The sequence below is a fragment of the Pieris napi genome, chromosome 12, assembly GCF_905475465.1.
Source record: "Pieris napi chromosome 12, ilPieNapi1.2, whole genome shotgun sequence".
Taxonomy (NCBI): domain Eukaryota; kingdom Metazoa; phylum Arthropoda; class Insecta; order Lepidoptera; family Pieridae; genus Pieris; species Pieris napi.
Window position 1 is genome coordinate 6,714,389 of NC_062245.1, and position 23,013 is coordinate 6,737,401.

General features: G+C 31.8%; 2 protein-coding genes and 1 long non-coding RNA gene across 4 annotated transcripts; 2 read left to right on the forward strand and 1 right to left on the reverse strand.

Moving 5' to 3' along the window:
• The first annotated feature begins 1,873 nt into the window (after positions 1-1,873).
• LOC125054917 lies at positions 1,874-2,872 on the forward strand. Its single transcript, XR_007117792.1, has 2 exons — positions 1,874-2,067; positions 2,704-2,872. It is a non-coding gene; the product is annotated as an uncharacterized LOC125054917 (long non-coding RNA).
• A 394-nt stretch (positions 2,873-3,266) lies between these two features.
• On the reverse strand, positions 3,267-20,351 carry LOC125054412. 2 transcript variants are annotated; one of them, XM_047656293.1, is made up of 14 exons: positions 20,202-20,351; positions 18,740-19,699; positions 18,192-18,334; positions 13,149-18,037; positions 12,391-12,521; positions 12,111-12,192; positions 10,888-11,036; positions 10,454-10,549; positions 9,463-9,661; positions 8,750-8,898; positions 7,277-7,433; positions 6,159-6,258; positions 5,289-5,396; positions 3,267-4,710 (listed from the first exon to the last, which is right to left on the reverse strand). In XM_047656293.1, exons 2-14 carry the CDS (start codon positions 19,515-19,517, stop codon positions 4,351-4,353), a joined length of 7,341 nt encoding a protein of 2,446 aa, XP_047512249.1. In that variant the 5' UTR covers positions 19,518-19,699; positions 20,202-20,351; the 3' UTR covers positions 3,267-4,350. The 2 variants fall into 2 exon arrangements, with proteins under 2 accessions (XP_047512249.1, XP_047512250.1); XM_047656294.1 differs by having other exon boundaries at positions 20,129-20,333.
• A 706-nt stretch (positions 20,352-21,057) lies between these two features.
• On the forward strand, positions 21,058-22,618 carry LOC125054780 (ER membrane protein complex subunit 6). Its single transcript, XM_047656857.1, has 2 exons — positions 21,058-21,396; positions 21,778-22,618. Exons 1-2 carry the CDS (start codon positions 21,264-21,266, stop codon positions 21,984-21,986), a joined length of 342 nt encoding a protein of 113 aa, XP_047512813.1. The 5' UTR covers positions 21,058-21,263; the 3' UTR covers positions 21,987-22,618.
• Positions 22,619-23,013: the final 395 nt, after the last annotated feature.

Consider the following 23,013-nt stretch of genomic DNA (forward strand, 5'->3'; position numbering starts at 1 on the left):
ATCACAAGCCTAAAGTTATTTTACGTGGTAATTGTATTAATTGTGCTGCGATCGCTAGCTAGTGCCCGGAGCGACAGATTATAGCCATTTTGCAATACTGCTAATGATGCATATAACATTTTGGTCATGTTTATATGTGTGGATTAATTATTAATGTTCGCATATAGGATTTATGCGACTTTCCGATGACTTAAAAACTTCTCTTAGTAGAAAAAATTGTTACATCTTGATACAATTTGTTGCGTTGAGGTTATATACATTTTTTAAATATGTCTAAACTGGATATGTTTAAAGATTTGTACCACACAATTGGTTATTAATTATATTACTATAAGTAAAAAGTTTGTTATAAAAGTAATCATAACTAACTATTATATCAGATATCTAAACTAATCATTATATCAGATAGGAATAATTGAGATTAAGATTTTAAGGTAAGTTTATTATTCCACTTAAATGAGTTTTCGCTTAGACAAATAAATATTTAATTTGATTTCAGCAAGGTTTGTCCGGCTGTAATATTGGGTAAATAAACCTTTGAATAAATCATTTTGATTACATTGTAACGGGAGAATTGAAAACGTAATCAGATTTACAAAGGAAATGAAAAAATAATGAATGATAACGTTTCGCTTTTTTATTTGATATTACTAAGGATTATTTTAATAAATACCAAACATTTCGTTTGCTTTTTGTTCATTGTTTAATAAGTTATGATAAAAAAACTGCGCCCTAAGCCATAGTTCATAACCCTTGATACGTATAACACAATATACATATGTGTGTCTGATTTGATCTGTTTGATCCAGGGTGGACTAGCGGCTATAGCAATCAATTAAAACACAAATAATACTTGAAAACATTGTTTTTACTTGTATAAGAATCTAGCCGTTTCGCGCCCGTTTTGCTGGACGAATTAAAATAAATTTTATGTTTCATTATTTTATTTTTTTTCATATTTTTATTATTCTTCTTTTTAACTTCCCGCTAAGAAAATTGAAATATTTCGAAAATCGAGTTTTTGACAGATGTTGACGTTTTCACGTTCTAGGAAGTCCGTATGCATAAATTTTCATAAAAGTAAAACAGCAATAAAAAAATGAAGGAACGTTGGAAAAATTTCGCATCGAATGGTGGTAGTTTCATGTCGATACGATCAGTGGTTTAAGCGTGAAAGAGCCTCAAACGAACACCATTTTCTTTTTATATATATAGATGACATCGAAAAAATAATAGAACATAGTCCAAATTCAAAATGCAGTGCGTCATATTATAAGTGGACAGCATCACGACCATCAAACAGGGTGTTGGTGTCTAACATTATTCCAACAAGAAATGTCGTCGGAATTGAACCGTCTGGGTTATACCCTGTGCAATACCAATCAATCCGAGGAGACTGGCTCTATTTCCGTGAGACATTATTAAGAATATGATGAGCAGTGTTGGTTTCTGTGTGCGGTACTGAGATCGTAGGTTGATTCCGGCTGTGCAGAATTTCGATAAGATTTATTTTAAACACTCGCTTGTGCGGTAGAAAACATCGTGAGGAAACCGGCTTGCCCACAACAAACGAACAACGAAACAAATTAATCACGAAATAATTATAATCTGAAGTCCAGACCTAAAAGGTTGTAAAGCCACTGTTTTTTTTCATTATTAAGAATATGATTATTAAAATGAAACTTAACGGATAAAGCTTGCGGATTACGAAAATCACTCGAGAGATAGAGAAAGGTAAACATTTCAACAAAATTTAAATTGTGTTTATATTCTAAAGTACCTACAAAAATACACGTTCGTTTTTTTTTCACATTCGTACATCCTTTTTAAAAGTAGCTTTTTCCTGCTCTCTGTGATACGATGTACAGCACCACGCACCGGGTCAAATAGTGCTGTAGTATAAAAAAACATGATTTATTTCTTTGAAGGATTACTTGTCAAAATAGAAAAAATATTTTACGAGTTGAAATGTTAAAATCATTTTTGGAGAGCAAAGCAAATGATGACCAATATTTATTTAGATCTGACTTAAAACGATGTTCGATTCTACTCTCTGTTGTAGGCCTAGTAAGTATCTATTTATTTACTTCCATTCGTATCTATAATATGTAATTAAAGGATAAGAATAGAAAAGGTACCAGCCAAACATATTTATTGTTATATTTCAAAAACGTTTTGTAAATACGGAGTTCATGCTTAGCACTGATTCTCAACTCTAAATCTAACTTTTTTATCTTATTTTTTACTCAAGACACTAAATCCAAACCAGTAGCGCTACAATCTTTTAGGTCTGCGTCTCAGATTTGTTTCGTGATCATAATTTTCCTTAACTTTTTGGATCGAAGGCCGATTTTCTCACAAAGTATTCCTTCGCCGTACTTAGAGCGACTGCTAAATGCGCTCATAAACAAAGTGCATCGGTGCACAGCCGGGGATCGGACCTTCCTCAGGTATGAGAGCCGCACGCTGAAACCGCCAGCCTAACACTGCTCCAAGACGTGTGTGATATAACCATTTACTATTAATATCGGGGCAAAATAATTCCTTTTACAACATTGCGAGTTAGTAATAACATTCCAGTAATATACAAGTAAAATTAAAAAAGTAAATACATTGGATAAGGATGTGATTAATGAACGCAATTTTAAATTTTTTGTGATAAAATTTAGTAACATTTTAAAATTTGTGTACATACCTTTTCAGATTTGGTGGTGCTCTGATGTTTTCATAAGCAAAAGATACCGTGTAGAAGTTTTACTAAAATTTAAATTTTTACAATATTTGTATAAAGTTGTCTTCACTCTATATGTCGTCTGTTTCCTTCTTTTGTTTATACAAATATATAAATAATTTTTAGACTGGCTCATATTCACGACTGTTGTTTTTCATTATACAAAATCTGATTACAGAAAATAATCAGATAATTAACATAAAACTACATAGTTCTGCTTGGGAACGCGCTTGTGAAACCACAATACATATTTTCCATCTAAGTATTACCAATTCGACTTAGGATCATTCATGAAAAGAGCGTACCAATTCTTAAAAGGCCGGCAACGCACTTGCAAGCCCTCTGGCCATGTGAGTGTCCATGGGCACACTAACATACTACTAACATCAGGCTCTTGCCCGTTTGTGCCTTAATATACAAACATCTACTTACGGAAATCATATTAAACTAAGTCGACTGTTAATATCCTTCTAGAAAAACATGTCAAGTTAAAAAAGGAGGAACTTAACTTATAAGGGAGAAATAAAACACAAAAACAATCTTAAAATATATTCAAGCAATTACTGTCAATATTATAACTAGCCAGGCAGTTCATTATTAAATTGTATATTTTTTACATAAACGACTGATTTGCCATTGGTAACATAATTCAATGTAAATTAGTCAACTTCGCCTCAAGCGGTGTACATTGCACAATTTTTATCTGCTATCTCTATGTGAACTACAGGCGGCTTATGATGTACCGTCTCTTTTTAGACAAAGTTATTTTTGCATTATACTACAAACTATATACAAACTCTTTATGGTTTTCACTTACCACACATTTTGGCCAATCAGCCCGGTTACTCTGTAAATATCTTTATCTATTGATACCAATAATAATCTGAATAGAGTTGTTCATATTCCAATTTATTTCTCTGATCTATTTTGAGTATTGTTAAATGTCAAACTTTCTATAGTCAATGGTTTGACAGCTCTTGAAACTATATTTAGGTTATACTTAACTACTGTATCATTTCCGAATTATGTGGCAAAGTTTCCGAATTATTGGCACGTAACTTAGCGAGACTCAATCTCATGCCTACATACATATGAATAGTCATATAAAATCGGTATAGAAATTACAGAGTAACCTTGCTGACGCGGTAAACCGACCGAGCTACTCTACAAAGCCTAAGGCTAAAACTATTTAAGACACTTAATTCTCGTGATAAATTTATTCTTAACACGAATTCTAAAATATAATTTAACACAATAGACAAATTATTATTTGAAATAACACGGGAGCATATTTAGTACTAAATGGAAGCACGAAGATACCGTTTGAATATCGTTAAAACTAGACAAATCGTATGGAAAATTCAAGCTGTCAGAAACGGACATTATCGTACTCAGGTATACGAAGACTGGACACTACAAAATTATATGAAAAATACTCCCTTATTCTAATAAAAATCAATGTAGGCAACTGTCTCTTTTCATCACATTGTAAACACAATTTGACAGAAAGAGACAAGAGTGCAAGAAGACTGATTCATATATATATTGAATAAGGGGGTAAAACTTATTTGACGTAGCACATTAATCTCACTTAAAATACACTCGCAGACACAACACAATCAATCAACGTCAAAACTTTTGTGATTTACATCTGTCCTTTTACTTTGCGGGGTGACCAACGTTTGGTCAAGTTTGTCAATTTTCTTTTTATCAATTTTAACCCTTTTAGTGCTCGGGGAACCGTTTTCACTTCTCTTTCGTTTAACACTATCAATGCTGGTATGTCTTCCGCTGCTTTCGGAATCACTGGATATGCCGTTGGTGGCATTCTTGATGATGATGAGATCCTTCTCGATCTCTGTGAGTTCCCGATTTTTCGGTTGTCGGCGTTTTGGTTTGGGCAGCTCGTTTGTGGGCGATAATTCTATCCGCTTTCGTTTTTTGTATGTCCGTTTTACTTTGTTTTTCTTTGGCTCCTCCTGGGAACATAAAACGTTTTTAATTGATTAAAATATGTTTTAAATTAAATACTTGAACTTAAAAGTCATCATCAATGATCCTAACAAGGTGGTTCTTGGCAATTTAGCCAAACATTAAATACTTTACCTTACTTAAAAGGATTTTACAAAACTACATTGGATATAAAATATAAAATTGTCACATTTCTCGTGCATTACGTCATAACATAGTAAGCATATTGACTGATGACACGAATATTCATGATGAAACACAATTTCTGTACTCATACGTGTTGAGTTCGTTTCGAGTACTTTATATTTTTTTAAGACTTAAATCTCTTATGAACTTCTATTCAACAATCTAATGAATGGACACAGAAAATATATACCAAAATGAACACAAAAATAAATACACACCATTCCGAACAAATGCACTAAATTGGATGATTATTATTTTTGTGTTAAATCCGATATCCTTTTTTTTAATATAGTCTAAGTACATTAAGAAATATCAATTAAGAAATGGATTATCCATGGACCTTATAACCACGCACCAAAATAGGTATAGCCGCAGGACCATTTTAGAATATATATTTTACCTTTGGCTTTGCTCCCATAAACCCTGAACACCGCCCAGCACCACACAGGCAACGCTTCTTTTCGATTCCCGCGCATTCTAAGTTGTAGTTGAATGTCAGCTCACTTTTCTGTAAAATTAATAATTTCAATATTAGTCAAGTATATATAAACAAATATGGTGGCGCGGGGCATATTGATTATGGTTGAACGCAACCAATCAGCACGCGAGGTTCGATACGTTTCACAATTTGACGGTTTCACTTCGATAGATTACAATCTTCGATAGATTGTAATCTATTTTACAATACTATATCTATAATAATACGTTGAATTGTAAGCAGTTCGTTGAGGTTCACAATCTTTCGACAGTTACAATCTCGCGAGATAGATTACAATCTAACGGTGTTTACAATTTTACGGTGACATCTATATATTCTTTAGGCAAATAGGCATAACACAGAGATTTTTGGGTCTAAGGGTAGAATTAAGAGACGAGAAAAGAAAGTCGAAGAAACAAAAATAATGTCAAAAGCATTTTTTCTAAAAGAAGTTTGAAATATTTGCCAGTCATTTAGACGAGACTGTAAGTTCAGATACCATTCGAAATACGGGCCATAACTGGTAAGTGCTATCCTCTGTATCAAAAACCTATCTTAAGGCATGCCTTCATCGTCTTATCATGAGTTGAATTCAAACGCACAACCTTATTATTTTAAAACATTTTACTCTATTCAACTAAGTTTTTGCCGCGCACCATCACTTTGTGGAACCAACTGCCCATTGAAGTTGAGATCTTACTAACTCATTAAAGGCCAGCAACCATCATTGTATCATTTAACATCAGATAAGTTTGCCCCCTGTTCTATAAAAAAAAAGAATGAAGTACTAACCGCTGGTATATCATATAGCGCGAAGAGACCAACTCTAACATCACCCAGCACTGTCCACTTTTGTGTCTCGCAGTTCGGATCACACGAGTGGTTCATAAACCTACACAAAAATCAATTATTAATATAATAAATATTTAATAATCTATGACTGGATAAATTAACATGCAATGGCCCATTAAACAATAATTTATATGTAAAATCACAGGGCAGGCAAAACGTCTAACATTAACTTTCCATTCCGTGAACTCAATCACATATTATAAAGAGGAAAGATTTGTATGTATGTATGTTTCTAACGAATTGGGCAAAAAGTACTGGACCGATTTTAAAAAAAAATTCACCATTTTAATGCTACATTATAATGCACAATGTTTCACAATATTATATAATGTATCAATATCAACAAAAAATGTTTAAAAATAGATGTCCAACCGTGCGAAGCCGGGACGGGCCGCTAGTTAGTTAATATTTCCTAGATTAACAATCACACCCAGCAAGTAACGAAAATATGATTTTTAAAGTTGTCTTTCTACTTTCAAAATTGATATATTGTAGCTTTTCTAGGAAACCGTAGCTTTAGACCAGTGATTCCCAAAGTGGTCTATATCGACCCCTAGGGGTCTATCACAACCTGCAAGGGGTCTACGTCAGCGACAAAAAATTTGGGGGTCCATGAAATGAAAATGGGGGTCCACGATAGTGGATCTCAACACATACATTGATAGTACCTATTTACATACATCATACTATCTTATAATATCAAAACATATACATTACAAACAAACAGATACAAAATTTTATTTTGAGTAGTTTTAATTTAAATTCAATTAATCAATGTATAAATTAACATGTGTTTTGTACTTTAAGTTTTTAACACTAAACTTCACTACAGTTAGAAATTTACAGGAAATCAATAACAGGTAAGTAGGGGGTCTACCCAACACGGACAAACACGGCAAAGGGTCTACGACGCAAAAAAGTTTGGGGAACTTTGCTTTAGACAAACATTTGAACATGGAATTTAATAATATTGCGTAATATTGTCAAAATAATTACTGATGATAATAATTTTGACAAACTAAATTTAATTATTATTTATCTTCCAAATAAAGAAATACCTGGCCAAATTTCCCTTAGGCCCCGCATCAATCATCCTCTCCTTATCCAATGTGAGGAAGTAGTAGTTTTCATCTCTAACTTGATGCATCCACTTCATCCGTCGCTGAAACTCCGCTTCATCTATCAGCTCGCCCACGTATTCTATTACGAACTGACCTGAAACATTACATGTAGGCTTTTAGTTTTTTGAAAAAAGTTGTTTACGCCACTAGTAGGAAGGTGATAAGGAAAGGTCTTTTGAATTAATTAATCAGTGTTAGGGTAAGATTTAAAGTCAACACTTATCGCGTACTATGACTGTATGTCAGTCTCATGTTTTTGACACACGGACGTCATTTACATCTAAATTCCTACGATACTCTGATTTTTAAAACCGTAGAATTCTGACAGCTATAATTTTTTGACATGTCAGAGATGGCAAACCTTTTTGGCCGGGCACATTTTTCAATTTCAGTCTATTCATCCATTATATTGTTAGTTAATGTATCCATTTTATTAAGTGCGCTGCTCCACATTTAAAGTGGATTTACAGCGACTGATAATTACGTCTCTTTTCATCACAACCGGTAAAACACGCATAAGTAAAGATAACATTTTATTTTTTCAAAAAGGTTTACTAAACCTGGAATTGCAGTGCAGAATGGTAGTGACGCCAGCTAAAGAATAAAATAAAGTAATTAAAGTTAATTCGATATATTGTTCGTGATATTGAAATATTTGTTATTTTTGTATTAGGTCACTTAAGTAAATATTTAGATTTACCTTTTTGTAGGTGAACTTTTTTAGTAGCAATACTTATGAAATGTCAGAATTCTACGGAATGAAAAATCAGAGTATAAGTGTAAGAAATTAGTGTAAAGTGTGTGGAGGAGGGATGGTGAACAGTTCCTTCAATCTTCGACCGGTCTAACCACCGACTGGCTCGAAGGCCCAGTGGTTAAGGTCTAGAAGTTGTAGCTTATAGACGAAAATATACTTAGCGGGTGGAAAAAACTTCGTTAGCGCGTATAAGCGAATGACGTCATCGCAGTAATTGTAGCCGTAGAATGTAAGTTACAACTGCTAAACAGTTGTAAGTGGAACTAATGGAATACATTTCGTATTCGCTTCACCAGAGATTGTAAGTGGAGTGTTGTGTTTAAATTGTGATATTCTAATATTTTTTAAACAATTTCAAATAACTCTTTAGGCTTGATTCCATGCGGCATACATATTTATTTCAATAAATATGTAATCATTTCTAAATAGACAGTGAGTCAGTCAGTTATACAAAATATACTAACAATTAAAGCACTAAAGTACTTTAGCGCATCCCTACATTGTTTATTCGTCAAAAATTTAAACCGTTCGGATTGTACAAACATAAAATTATTATTCTTTATTTTTTTTCGTTATTTTTGTGTACCCAATAATTATCGCACATTATGGCAAGCGGTAGGGGGTTTAAAATTACAAGAATTCTTAAATCTTACCAGCTCTAATATCTTCAAGAGTCCGTAGTCCCCAACCCCTAGCAGGTGTGCGATACGGCTCCATCCGAGGGTACTGGCGTTTTTCAAAAGCACGGTTACAGCACCGTTCTCCCGCCCGACATATGGGACCGCACTCCGTGAGTAACATCCTAGAATATATTTGACAAGTTTAACATTTAATTTACTAACTACTTAAATGTCAAATTTAGTAAATGACAACTACCTTATATATCGTTAAAAATAAACTTAGGGATTTTTTATTAAAGAATCTTTACGTTCGGAAACCATATACAAATTACGATTAATAATTGACATTTTAACATTCCTCCACGTTTTTTTTCAGTTTCGGAGAAATTAAATTGTATGATGGTCACATGTACCACAGTTTATAGGAACAGAACAGCTACAAACACTCACAAAGATAAAACAAATATTTACTTACGACGAGGTTACATACTTAGACCTGTACTATATTTGACGTCATAAATTATCTTTCGGTAGAATGAAGTGAAATGAAATTACGATATCATGAATGACCACGGTTAAATCTTAAGTGAAAAATATTTTTTTTTTCTTTAAACAATCATTGCTTTTAAATTTAGTTATTTTAGCAAAAAAAATTCATTCAGTTAATTTCTTTCTAGAAAAGCTATCAATTACACTTATTATATAAAAGCTAAAACAATATATTGTCCATAAAGAACACATCTTACCTATTAAGACAATGTGAGTATGGTCCACATGGGTCTTCGACGTTAGGATCACAATCGCACTGGGTAAGGGAACTCTCTTCTATGTCAATCTTCTTATTAATCAGAGAGCCACATGGCTTATTAACTTTGAGCTTCACAAAGTGTGGGGGTAAAAGAGATGATGCTATATCGTCATCGCCTTCATTACTAGGAGATTCATCTGTAAAGGGGTATTTATATGTGAAATGGTCGCAACTTTTCTTACTTTATATAAAGTATACGTGGATGTCCTAGGCTCGATTCCCTGGGAAACGATGATGATTCGGGTCGCAATGCTAATATAGAATATGCCTTTTATGTATATCTTATATTCATCGAATAGATTTTTTTATCAGTAATAGGAATTCATTTAATCCTTTAATAATTTTGTATTTCCTATAAATAGGTCTTACTTGAAACATGTACAGATATACACACTATAAAATTTATATTTCTATATTGTATGTACAAAGATACATTAGATGAACTTGGCGATTCAAAAGAGTGGTGGAGAGTTTATTGCCAGTTCTTCTCTTCCGTTCTACGCCCTTGATTTGAGAACTGGCAGTAAATGTGAAATTAGAAGCATTTACATTTACTACATGTATATTTCTTTTTTGACGTTCATAAGTGTACATTGTGTTACCTATATGAATAAATTTAAATTTTGACTTTGAAGATTAAAAGTTACCAAGTTGTAAAAATTACAATAGAAATATTTTATAGGAGACGTTGGCTAATTAATACGTAATTGCACCGTTTCAACTATTAAGTACTTATTACTATCAAGTATATATCATCTGTCTCTTTTCATCCCAGCGTAAATACAATTTGGCAGAAAGAGACAACAAAACACTTTCGTTAAAAAACAATGATGTTTGTATGAAACAAACTAAATCAATCTCAATGGGTTCATACTTTATGAAATATTCCATAGTAAAGCCACTGGTTCATGAATATATATATGACTTACTTTTCAATATGCTATAAGCTCTGTGCGCATGTTCGACTGCCATAGAAAATGCAGCGTCTATTTTAGAATTTCTGCTTGAGACTCTGCCGGTATCACCTGAATAACAAAACAATAAAGATTAACAAAAATATAAAATATCTGATGTCTATACAATCTGTTTAATAGGTAATCCCGTCGCCATGATAAAAACCTATGTATTTTAAAGGCTTGCTTAAACACAGATATTATATCATCAATTAAATATATTAATGAAATGTAAATCAATATTATATGATTTAGTAATCTTTTCCATACAGTAGAAAGATAATTTGACGGAAAAATACTAATAAGAACTTAGTTAAATACTACAATAACAACAGGTATAGTTCTTTTTTATAAATTATTAATATTACAATTACTATTATAATTACAAGAAATATATTATAAAGTATTACCTTCCTGGAATGGGAAAACTCTGCCCCTATTCACCCAGTAGTGGTCGTATTGCCCAAAAAATCGTACGACAAATTCACCCGGCGCGTGCTTCACGGCTAATATGTTCTCGGGAATCTCACTCGGGTGTAATATTAATCCCGGCCACCATCTGTAAATGTATGAATAAATTGTTTTTAAACGTTGATAAATATTGATATTCTTAACATATATTTTTCATAATTAACATATATTATATTTAAAGACAAAACTTTTTAACCCGATTGAAGTTATGTATCATTATAAATTTACAACTATTTAACATAATTTAAAATTTATCCGACGTTTCGCGTGCTTTACAGCGTGCGTGGTCACGGTGACCACGTATATAAATTATTAATTATAGTTGTAAATTTATAATAATACATAACTTCAATCCGGTTAAAAAGTTTTTTCTTTAAATGTGTAAAGGTTATGTAAATCAAAGACAATACTATATATTATATTTGTCTAGATTTTATCTACATGTATACCTATCTGTAACGCGTACGATATAACGAACGTTAATATATTCCAAAACAATAACTAAGTCAGTGGTTTACATGATTTTTAATAACAATCCAGTGAATGTTTCTTTGATCATAATTATTTTATAGACAAGAAGCTGATAAGCCCTTTGTGTCTGACACATATCATTGACATTTGGGTTTGGGTCACGCCGGTTTCCTGACGATGTTTGACTTGGCTATAAGTTTGACAACAATTAATTATAAAATAGCTTGACTTATTTATTATTATGTTTTTAATATATGTCTTTAATTAAAGTGTCATTTGCATGCCTATTTTTGTGTGGCTGATTGTGTGAATTTTTATAATTGATCGTTATAAATGTACCACTTTCTTGTAAATAAATGATTTATTATTATTATTATTGGGCGCAAGTGTATTTGCGCACATAGAAAAATCCATTGGTGCATTGGACGATTCGCACGCACGAACTCAAGATTGAGGGTTGCACTATTAAGCCACTAGGTCAATACTAATTGAAACACGAGAACTACATAGTAAGATATCTATTGCTGGCCAAGATTCATGTTACTTAAATAACATATTTTATAATTGGCATACGCACCCTGAAACCAATATAATGTTATTAAACGCAAACATATGCCAAGCAGTTTATATAAATGTATGTATTATAAATTCTGCAAAGTTAAATTATCAATTAAGGGAATTTAATAGATACCTGTAATGTCCCAATTTCACCCACACCATTTCCCCGTAAAGCGGCAAACATCCCGTCTCACAGTCCTCACACATGTAACCACCTGAAATTAAAAAAAAAAATGATAGTAAAATATAAAATATGATTTCTCATCAATCATAAAAACTGAAACGATCGATAATGAGAAGATTACAGTGATTATCGAAAATAATTTTCTAAAGTTAGTTTCTTATTTTACACTGAACCCTATTTTTCAATTGTATTAAATTTAATACAGAAAGCTTCCATTAATGCAATTTACCTTCCGGGGGTTCTATGTTCAGGCACTCGGCGTGGAATGACGTAGGACAGTACTCACAGCAGATCAATGTACCCCCCAACGCACAGATAAAGCACCACCCCGTGTTAACGTGACAAGGAACTTTTCCTGGCCTGAAGACATTATGAAATAAAATGTAATAACCAAATAATTTTAATGTTAGCCTTTAAATAAATATAGTTTAAAAAAACTATAAAACACGCTTTTAAATTGCGCTGTGCCATATTTTTCGTCTATCGAGCAACCCACGCTTTTTCACAATAAAACCAGTATTTTTGTTCATTACTATTTTCAGCCTAAATTAGGAATTATTTTTCACTTTTTAGTTTGATGTGCTTTAAAAGCGTGTTTTATATTTTTTTTAAACTATATTTATTTTCCACTTTTTAGTCCTAGCAGCAATACGTGTTGTCTCAATTTTGTATTGCTTTGGGGACTTAAAAAAAATTTCATTGTTTTTTCGAGATTAACCTATAAAATTATTATATTGTCGCTGATTCTTTATAAGTGTACAAAGTTTGAATTAAATCTGTCCGTTTAAAGTGGGTCAAAATCGAGTCCGAAGGAGTCGGTTACATACATACATACAGGTGAAGCTAATATAAAGCGTGTAAAAAGTAACGATATTGAAACAATGCATGAAATTCCATAAATATAATTAATACCTTGTCAAATTCATAGTTAGCTAGATTTAATTTGTCATAAATAACATGCGAATTACAGTGTAGTAAAATACATACCTATGCTCATAATGTCTCGGACAGATGATGTGTGAACCGCTAAGAATTTGTGTACCAGCCGGTAGACATTTTGTAAATGCATGGTAAGTAGCTGGACATCTCACACATCTCGCGAGCTTGTCTCCACTAAACCTCGTCTTGCAGCCTCTAGGATCATCACAAACACACGTGTGGCACACGTGCCTCGGACACTGCAGTGATTCAACGAATTCTTTACTTTTTTTCTCTCCAGTAGTTATCTGGGTCTGTGGCCAATGTTCCAAACATTCGATATGGTAATATTTGTTACAGTGCGTCACCTGACATTTTTGCCTGTGAGCGATTTGTTTCTTTGCCGAAATCGCACGTTTACATACAAAACATATTGGTATGCTATTTTCTTCACAGTCAGTACATTTGAAATCTATTGATTCTTGCTTTTTCTTTTTTGGTATTATCTCCACAATCTTGCACGCTCCAATCTCCGTGTCACTCCAATCTAGCTCTTCTTCACTGGAGTTGGTGTCGTATTTTAAGTCAGGATTTTCAATAATTTCTCTCAATTTCTCTGATAGCTTTTCTTCAAATTCGTCAGCATTTGCAATTGTATGTGACTCCGTTTCATGTTCGAATGACATGTCGTGTTCTTGTGATTTGTCACTGTGATCTTCAAAGGAGTCATCTAAACATCTCGGTTTTCGACCTCTATTTTTACGTTTCTTTTTTCTACCCCTAACTGGGTTCGGAGATTCTTTTATTTCCACCCCTTTTCTACTGCAGTTGACGTGAAAGAAGCTGTAGCAACCTTTACATTTAATAAGATCCCCCGGTCTTTCGCATACTTGACAGAGTTTTTCCCTGATTAGCCCCTTAAACAAATTTGGCTTTGGCTCTGTCAGTTTTCTAAAATATTCTTCCACTTGATCAAAGTTTTCTGCCATATCTTCTTCGCCCATAGTAGAATCGTCAACCCCGTAAGCGGTTTCGAAATCCCGAGGCAACACTTCTTTATTGGTATTTATGTTAATTTTAGAAGTACTTTGCTCATCATCTTTGGTGTCACGTTCTGATGTAGAATTAAAAACCTGATAAACATCTAGTTCATCTTCGAGATCAGAAAAGTCTTCTCTATAAAACTGCCTTTCAGCCCTTCTTTTAGATTTTTCTTTAATTGGGACCTCCATTTTAGACATAATATCTTTCTCTTTATCAACACCACCTTTTTTTCGAACGTTTTTTACACCTACAATATCCTGACTCAGGCCTTTAACTAAGGATCTTTGTTCTAAATCATCAGTTTTCTTATTGTCAGATTTAATGCTTTCTTCAAAGAACCAGGTGTTGTAAAGGTAAGTAGCAATTTCTTCCAGTGTAAGTTCAGGATGTTCATCCATTAACTGATCTTGTCTTAACTCTAAGTATTCTAAAAATTCCGGATTTTCTAGATCTTTACCCTTTATAGGCTGTGTTTCTTTACGCGATTGGCGCTTAGAAAGTATGTTTTCATTCTCTTCTAAATTTGGGGTAACGTGACTTATATCATTATGATCAATTATGTTACTAGAATCCTGAGAAGTTGTTGGAATTTTACTGCAGACAGTTTTAACATTTTTATCAGTACTAGAATTAAATGATAAATTTAAATCTTTTGTTCTTTTTATAAAATCGTCAATTTTTGATTGTTTTTTTCTCGTTAAACCTTCTGAGGGTGGCGAGCTAGACATTCTCGATTTATTTAAAGTATTATCTGACTTAACGTCCGCATAGTCTTTACATGATGATAATTTTAGACTGGAATCACTTTTACAACTGTAAGTTAGTTCAGGTTCATTGTTTGACATCGTCGTACTGCTCTTTTCACCTTCTTTCATATTACTATCCTCCTTACTTATTAAAATTTCATTGAAGTTACCAATTTGACTTTTTGCAGAATCACTATCAGTGTCACTACCCAATACATTTCTTTTACGCCTTAGTGACAAACGACTTTTTGAGACATTATTTTCATTTCGCTTTTCAGATTCCATTAGTCCAGAGCGTGCTAAATCATTATTCTCACTTTTAATCAAACTTATTCCATCATTGCTCATTTCTACAATGCCGGAAGAATGAGATAAATCATTTACGGCTGTCATATTTTTAAATTCACATGATGTGCTGCTTTCAATTTTTTTTTCTTTGGAAATAGGTATTGCTTTTGTATCTTCCAATAAAAGTATCTCTTTAGAATTATTATCCTTGACTTTATTGACAAAATATTCCCCACTGTCGTAGTTTTCTGAATCTTGATTTCCAACTGTGTTTATATCAGTACTTTTGATAGAAAAAGATTCTATTTCTTTTGAATTTATCATCACATCTTTTTTGGTATTACATATTTGCTGGTCAAAATTTGTATTAGAAATTGAAATATTCTCTTCTTTAAAGGATTGTTCATTTACTCCGATTTTAATATTATTAAGTGGTAATAAATCACCAATATTAACTTTATTGGGTGTTAAACTAACACTTACTTCTTTCTTATTATTGTTATCACATTGTTCATAAGGAAAATTAGAATTTTCATTATCCGCCTTTGGTTTACTCTGCGTACAACTCTTTTTTGCATTATTTTGTAATTCTTTAATGTCGATTGAAGTTTGTAAATACCTATCTCTTCTTCCCCTTGTCTTATTTTTCTTTTTAGGTTCTAGAGAATCATGGTCATTCTTATCTGTGGTACCTAATTCAATAATATTTGACTCCTTTTTATCAGATTTTGAATTTTGTTCATACTGCCAAGTCTTTAACAAGTAAGCAGTTACTTCTTCATAGGTAAGGTTTGGATTTTCATCCATAATTAAATCCTGTTTTTGTTCGATATATTTTAAAAATTCTGCATTTTTAAAACTATTTTCTTGACTAGAGAAATGATCCTTAGTATCTTTTGTACCTTTTGATTTGGTGACGTCTACAATATTTTTGCAATTATTTTCCAATTTATTTCCACCATCCTTTTTTTGGGTTTCATTGCAGTCCAGTTCTACAAAAGGCAATATCTTTTTGTTATGTTCGCAAATTAAGCTGTTTTTTTCACTAGTAGTCGAGGTGATTAAGTCCATATCATTTGTACTATCAGAATTACACTCATTGTCAAGATTATAAGTCAATACGAAATCGCTTGAATTTTCATTTTCTAATTTATTGTCATCATACAGACTCAAGCCGTTGGTTTTATCTTCTTTTAAGATTTCAATGGTCTTTCCTTTTTTTATGCTGAAAGGAATTGCCATTGTTTCAGTTTCTTGTTCCAAATGCAAAGTAACATCTTCACATACTTTGGGAATATAAGTTTCAACATTTTCTTGGACTACTTCATCATAATGGGATGAATTCAAATTAGTGGCTACAGTACTACCACATTGAAGATCAGAAACAATTTCATACAAACTTTCAGTATCCCTAGCCTTTTCTGTAGAACTTATAATTGCTTTAGTTGAAGTTGTATGCTGTTTTCCATCAATTGCTATACAATCCGCAGACTCTTCTGTATATTCTACTTCATTTTCTAGGGTTTCATTTTTTTTATCATTCGTAATTATATCTTTATCAATAACTAACAACGTCAATTCAGTTTTATTATCTTTGTAGAAAACATTATCCTGGACTTTGTTGTCACTTTTTAAATTTGTTAAATCTGATTTTATGTTGTTTGTGCCATTACTGTCTAATTCAGATAACGTAGTGTCTGATTTGTTTTCATCACTTACAATTAATGATTTGTCACCAGAGACATTATTGGAAAAAAGTTCCATATTGTTATTTGACACATTATTTTTGGAACTAGATATACTATTGATTAGTTTACGCAAAGCTTTATTTACTTTTATATTATTTGTTTTATGATTACAGTTAGTATTATCCTCAACTTCATGTTGATCAATACTGATTATGTTAAGACATTTTTCCATAATATCTTTTTCATCATTTAAAACATCAATTAATGAAAATTTATTACTAAAATTACTTTGTTCTAACTTAGGTTTACTATTACCATGTGGATGTTCAAGATTTGTACTGTTTTGAAGTTCTTCTACATGATTACTTTGCTCAACCTTCGAAATCAATTCATTTATATCACACTGATCTACAATCATATCTTCATTAGTTATAATTTCAATCTCAGTAAAATTTTCATCCATGATATCTGGCGAGATACCTAAGACATCTTTTTTACATATATTTGTACATAATTCACTAGCACCATCAGATTCTTTATTATGAGAAAGGTTACTTGTAATATTTATTGAATCCTTAAATTCACTTCCACTAACAATTTCATCATCAAAATATCCATTAGTATTTGCACTTCTTGTAAAGTAATCATGTTCTCTTTCATGGTTTTGCTTATATTCCATACTAGCATTTGATTCATTGCATGATTTAGAATTAACTTTTACTTTTTGTTCAGATTTGGATTGTTTAAATGGGCATTTTTCTGGCGTTTTCGATTTTGCTTTCTGTAACCATATATCCATATGTGATTGTTTTTGGATTTTTGTAATACCTGTTTTTGCAGCCATATTGTCAAGACAAGCAGTAACAACTTCAGAAACATCAAAGGACTTTTTTCTAGTTTTACTCCTACCAGGTTCTATATCAGAGCTTCTAAAGTCTTCTTCAGAAAACAGACTATCATACAAACTTTCACTGAGAGAAATATCGCTATCTGTTCTAGAAACCTTTTTGCTCTTGGCAGGTATTGCTTTATGTTCTTTACCTTTAGTCAGCATAGAATTTAAAATATCTATTCTAAGCCTTTTTGGTTCCTTATAGAGGATATCTGCTTCCTCCACTGATAAATGCCAAAGAGGTAGTCTTTTACCAGTCACAAAAAATGCTGCATACAGTCTGTAATCCTTTTTTTTTGCCTGAAAGATTGAACAAAAATATTCTTTTAAATAAAATAATACAATAATAGATAAATGTATTATATCAACAAAAAAATATTATTTTTCAAACATCTTTGTTTTAAATAAAATAGATACAAACAATATTTTATATTGTTCCTTAAGAAACATCTACCTCAGATGTGAAACTCTCTCTTGCAGTTTCAAACTCTTGACGTCCCAAGTACTTCCTCAGCATTGAGACTAAGATCCAGCTCCGACGTCCATTGTCACCAAGGAATGTCACATGTATTAAGTCCTTTTCTAATTTCCCAAATACTGAAACATTAAAGAAGTTCATTACTATTGGGTATAATATAAAATAATGACTTTATGCTAATTTTTTAAGTATTTTTTTAATCTAACCAGTAACTTGTATAAATAAATAAATTGTTATTTAAGTTCAATAAAAATTACCTGATAAGCTATAACTTAAAACTGCAACATAATTAATATATAATGCAATGGCCAGGTTAAATTAACACATAGGTCATTTATAGTACTTATATCACATATAGTAGCCAAAAAAAATGTTGGGTAGCTTTAACAAATTTTACTAAATAATTTCATTTAAAACAACTAATAACATGGTAATATTAAACAGCTTACAGCAGGAAACTGTTTGTTGAAGATGATACAATAATTATATATCTAAAATTATTAAAAGTAAATAAATATACTTACACTTTTTTTTAATGAACAAATTACTAGTAGGTTCTCTAGTCACTATGCTTGGCCAAAATGGATATGATCCCATTCGAGCCCAGGCCAAATCCCCAACTTGATATTCACATTGTGCTTCTAGTTCAAACAAATCACTTTGTGGCATCTTCTTTTCTTGACCATCCTTTTTCTTCTTGCCATCAAAATCCAATGTTTTTACCACCGATGATAAGTCTCTTTTGTGATTTTTACTTGATTTTTCAGAGGATAAAGTCACTTCAGGTTTAGATACATTTTTATTTGGAGAAAACATATTTTTAATTAAAATTATGGTTTCCTCTTTATCTCTTGTTTGTAAAAGGTCTTTCCTCATATAGATTTTAGATTTTGTCATCTTTTCTGTCTTTTCATCAGAACTAAATCGACTTAGTGCTATGTTTTGATTGTAAATATTTTCAATTTGATTATCAAAGCCATGTTTCATAGATTGAAGATTAGTAGGTGAGTTTGAAGCATACATTTTGTATGCAGATAATCCTCGAGTTGGTGATTGTTGTGTACAAAGAATTGGCAATGGTGATTCAATTTTTCTCTCATTGTCGTTTTTTAATTTGCGTGCCCTACCATACCGACTTGTATTTATTGTTTTGCTGTTTAATATTGGAGATGTTATTTTAGAAGTTAGACTGGTTTCAAGTTCTCTTTCAACAAGTGATCTCTTCTTAGGTTTTAATTTTGGAGACGGAGTGGTCTTACTATCAGTACTCTCCATACTCCTGTTATCATTGCATTCCTCCATTTTAAATAGAGCTTAACCCGTCATGGCGCGCCTGACGTAACACTATGTCGGCCGCAGTATTAATATGAATAAAATTCGCGAAAATTAAATGAACACATGTTTTACAGTTTACAAAATGGCATTTGTACTAACAATGTCCAATAACCAAGTTTTGATTGTTAAAAAATATCAATATTCATCGTCTGAAACATAAGAATCGAAATGAAGTTATGTATCTAGCCAAAATATCATATGCAAACAATTGTCACAAAATACTGGTTATTTCAGGCAAATGTTAGCTTTTCTGTTGTACAAATGTAACCATTCGTTAAGAAATAGATATGCCACTTCTAATTTCCCAAAATTCAAGCATTTAATTCAATCGCTTGATCATAAAATATAGGCCATAGTTGTTGGCTGGCTAAGAATCGAAAACTTAATATTCTTTTTTACACAATATTGTTTCCACTCTAATTTATAATACTTAGTGTTTTGTAATGTATTTGGTACACTGTTTCGAAAACAAAATCTAAAAATCGCAGCGGCGATACAATGACCGAGCAAAGACTTATTTTGTTCGGCAATAGAACCCTATAGAGCCGTCACACACACGCCATCAGTGACTTACTTACTTTAATATCCTCCAAAAACTAATGAATATTGTTTAAAATTACAATGAAAATTTTATTATGACCTATAATTTACCTTATATTACAATAAGATGTATGCGCTAATAAAATTTGTAAAAGACAGTGTTTTTATAATAGTTTCAAAAAATTCACGACGCTTTAGCCTTCCGTCCCCGTACCGCGAAAATCCGCCGTTAGTGTAAGTGTGTGCTGTCAGATTATAAATACACAGTACACACACATCGATTTTCTGTTTTGACAATGACAGTTATATTAGAACTTTAACCTCTAACCACAGCTGAAATACACTAATCAAGATTTAATTTTAGCCTATTAAACCTATTGTCATTAAAGTGAATTTACATATTTACCTAAATCTTTTAGATGATGATGATGATGCTGATATTAATTTATCCCTAATGGAAAAGAATATAACAGATAAATAAGGCAATGGACTTTAGTCTAAATCTTTTAGAAAAATCGCAGGGGGCTTAGACAAGATGCCTTAACAGTAGTACACTACGTACAGTATGTTTCTATATACACTACTGTTAAGGCATCTTGACTAAAGCCCCACACACGGTTGTTGCAAACTAAATCGCTGCGCTCCTTCATGGGCTTGAGACAATATTATCACTTTTTGACTATATATATATATATATAAATGTATATATATATTTAAGAAATATCAAATGTTTAATGAAAAAAAAACTTGTTGCGTAAAATGGCGAATCTGGTACGGCCTTAAACTTTTGAGAAGTTCTTAAAGTTTGGTAGCACCAACCAAAACGTGTCAATCCTGTCGGCAAATGTAATTGTATTGTAGAATGTAGAACGAGAACATTTAAGCATTTATATGCTTATTGTGGTGGACAAAGATCCATAGATTTTTTCACCATGGTTACAACAGAGTACAAGTGTACTCTGTGTCTGTGGTCAATGGTTCTAAATTCTATCAATTTTAATTTATGAGATCTACTGTATAATTAAAGTGAATTAATAAAAATCAATGTGTTACTTTACAAAATAAATTTACGATTTTTATTACAATTTCAAATCGAAACAATTTTACCAATTTCGGTAATTTATCATTCCTTTAAGCTAGCGGTAAAACTTTAACCAAACAATTGACGCAAACATGTCTGTAAGTCTTAAAGCGAAGGATAATAAGCCGGAACCTATAGCATATAGCGAAGCAGCTTTAAGAAATAATGCGATAGTCGTGGAATACTGTCGTACTTCCATGTCAGCGTTATCAGGCTCAACTGCAGGTTGGTTATATAGTTGAATTCTGTATTTTTTTTAACAATCTATGCCATAGTTGACCTTTCAGAATTTCCTACATACAAAATGTTTCTGTAGTAAATAATGTGTGTTCACTGTTGAGCTGTGAGTTTTATACTTGTTTAGTTTAGGGATTTCAACAGATATAATATAATTTATATCTGTTTAAATAGCTAATTAGGAATAAAGTAGAGAGGGTAAAGATTGATTTTACTCAAAGGCATACTTTAGTAGTATTGTATTGTATAGAACTAATAATAGATTATTTAAATCAAAATAATACATATTGTTAGTTCTACCCATTACTATTATTATAAAAACAGGTAGCTACATATGTGTAATGATTTTACATGTCATATATTTTACAGGTGTTCTTGGTTTGACCAGTCTAAATGGATTTGCATTCTACATGTTTGCTGTGGTTATTTTATGGGTGATGTTTATGATCAAAGCAGGGCCTAACTGGCCTAAATACTATGTATCAAGACAAAGTATACTCACAAATGGATTCTTCGGTGGACTCTTTACCTATGTTTTATTTTGGACATTTATATATGGAATGGTACATGTCTATTAGAAGAATTATGTCAAAATATAACTGTAATTTAATAATAAAAGTTAGAAAATATAATATATTGTCACATACATTATTGTGATAAAGTTCATTTGAACATATTATTTTACATATAAAGTGAAATTTACAAAATGAAATATTGGGGTGTTAATGAAGATAGTTATTGTTTTTATTAATAATTGTATTTCCTATACTTCAATATTTAAATAGGGGTATAAAACAGTTGATGGTTTAAACATGGACAGCTCATTTACAAGTAGTTTAATATATATACATATATAAAAGACGGAATAGAGAAACAACTTCACATTGGTAGCTCTGACAAAATTAATTTACAACTTTGCATATTTTAATTACATAATAGATTTTATCAACCTTGAGTGAAAATGCTATTGAAATAAAACTAAAAAACTTGTTTACTACAAAGATTTCCCACCACAATTTCCTAATGATATATATATAAGTTTATGATATAAAAGATAAAATTTGACATTTTATAATAAAAATAAGTTTCATTTAATCTTCAAGCCAATTTTCTTTCAACTTTGTCTAATGTCTGTTTTAGTTATGATTGTTATACTATTAAGTACATTGAATATTATTGGTTTAGGTATTTATTACATTATTTATCAGTGCTGGCTGTTTTATTATATATAATGTACACCGAATTCCCAATTTTAAAGAGGGTTTGATTACCGGCACTAGTAATGTGTGACCTGTGTCTAGATCAGCGACTTAAAATCGGTTTCGCGCGTTCATGGTTGTATCAATGGATTTTTCTTTAAAAATTCGCAATTTAACATTCAGCATGTAGTGATGAAAATATTGAGAGGAAAAGAGTATACCTTACAACTAGAATATATGGACTAAGGTCTAATATTCCACCGTTTATTTCTACAGTTATCTGTTTTGAAGTTCATTTTAATTGAATTTAGCACGCGAGAGTCTTTTCTATTGCTCTCACTAATACCTGGAGTGGGGTTCGTTTATTGAAAGCATGGCAACCTCTTCTTGCCGCTATTTTTTAACT

Bases quoted from the DNA above. Each gene is read 5' to 3' on its own strand.
- LOC125054412 (XM_047656293.1), bottom strand. From the start codon at position 19,517: ATGGAGGAATGCAATGATAACAGGAGTATGGAGAGTACTGATAGTAAG. The intron at 18,335-18,739 runs GTAAGTATATTT...TTAATGTTTCAG, and splicing joins TTTGTTCATTAAAAAAAAGT to TATTTGGGAAATTAGAAAAG. The intron at 5,397-6,158 runs GTTAGTACTTCA...TTAATTTTACAG, and splicing joins CGCTATATGATATACCAGCG to AAAAGTGAGCTGACATTCAA.
- LOC125054780 (XM_047656857.1), top strand. From the start codon at position 21,264: ATGTCTGTAAGTCTTAAAGCGAAGGATAATAAGCCGGAACCTATAGCA. The intron at 21,397-21,777 runs GTTGGTTATATA...TATATTTTACAG, and splicing joins GTTATCAGGCTCAACTGCAG to GTGTTCTTGGTTTGACCAGT.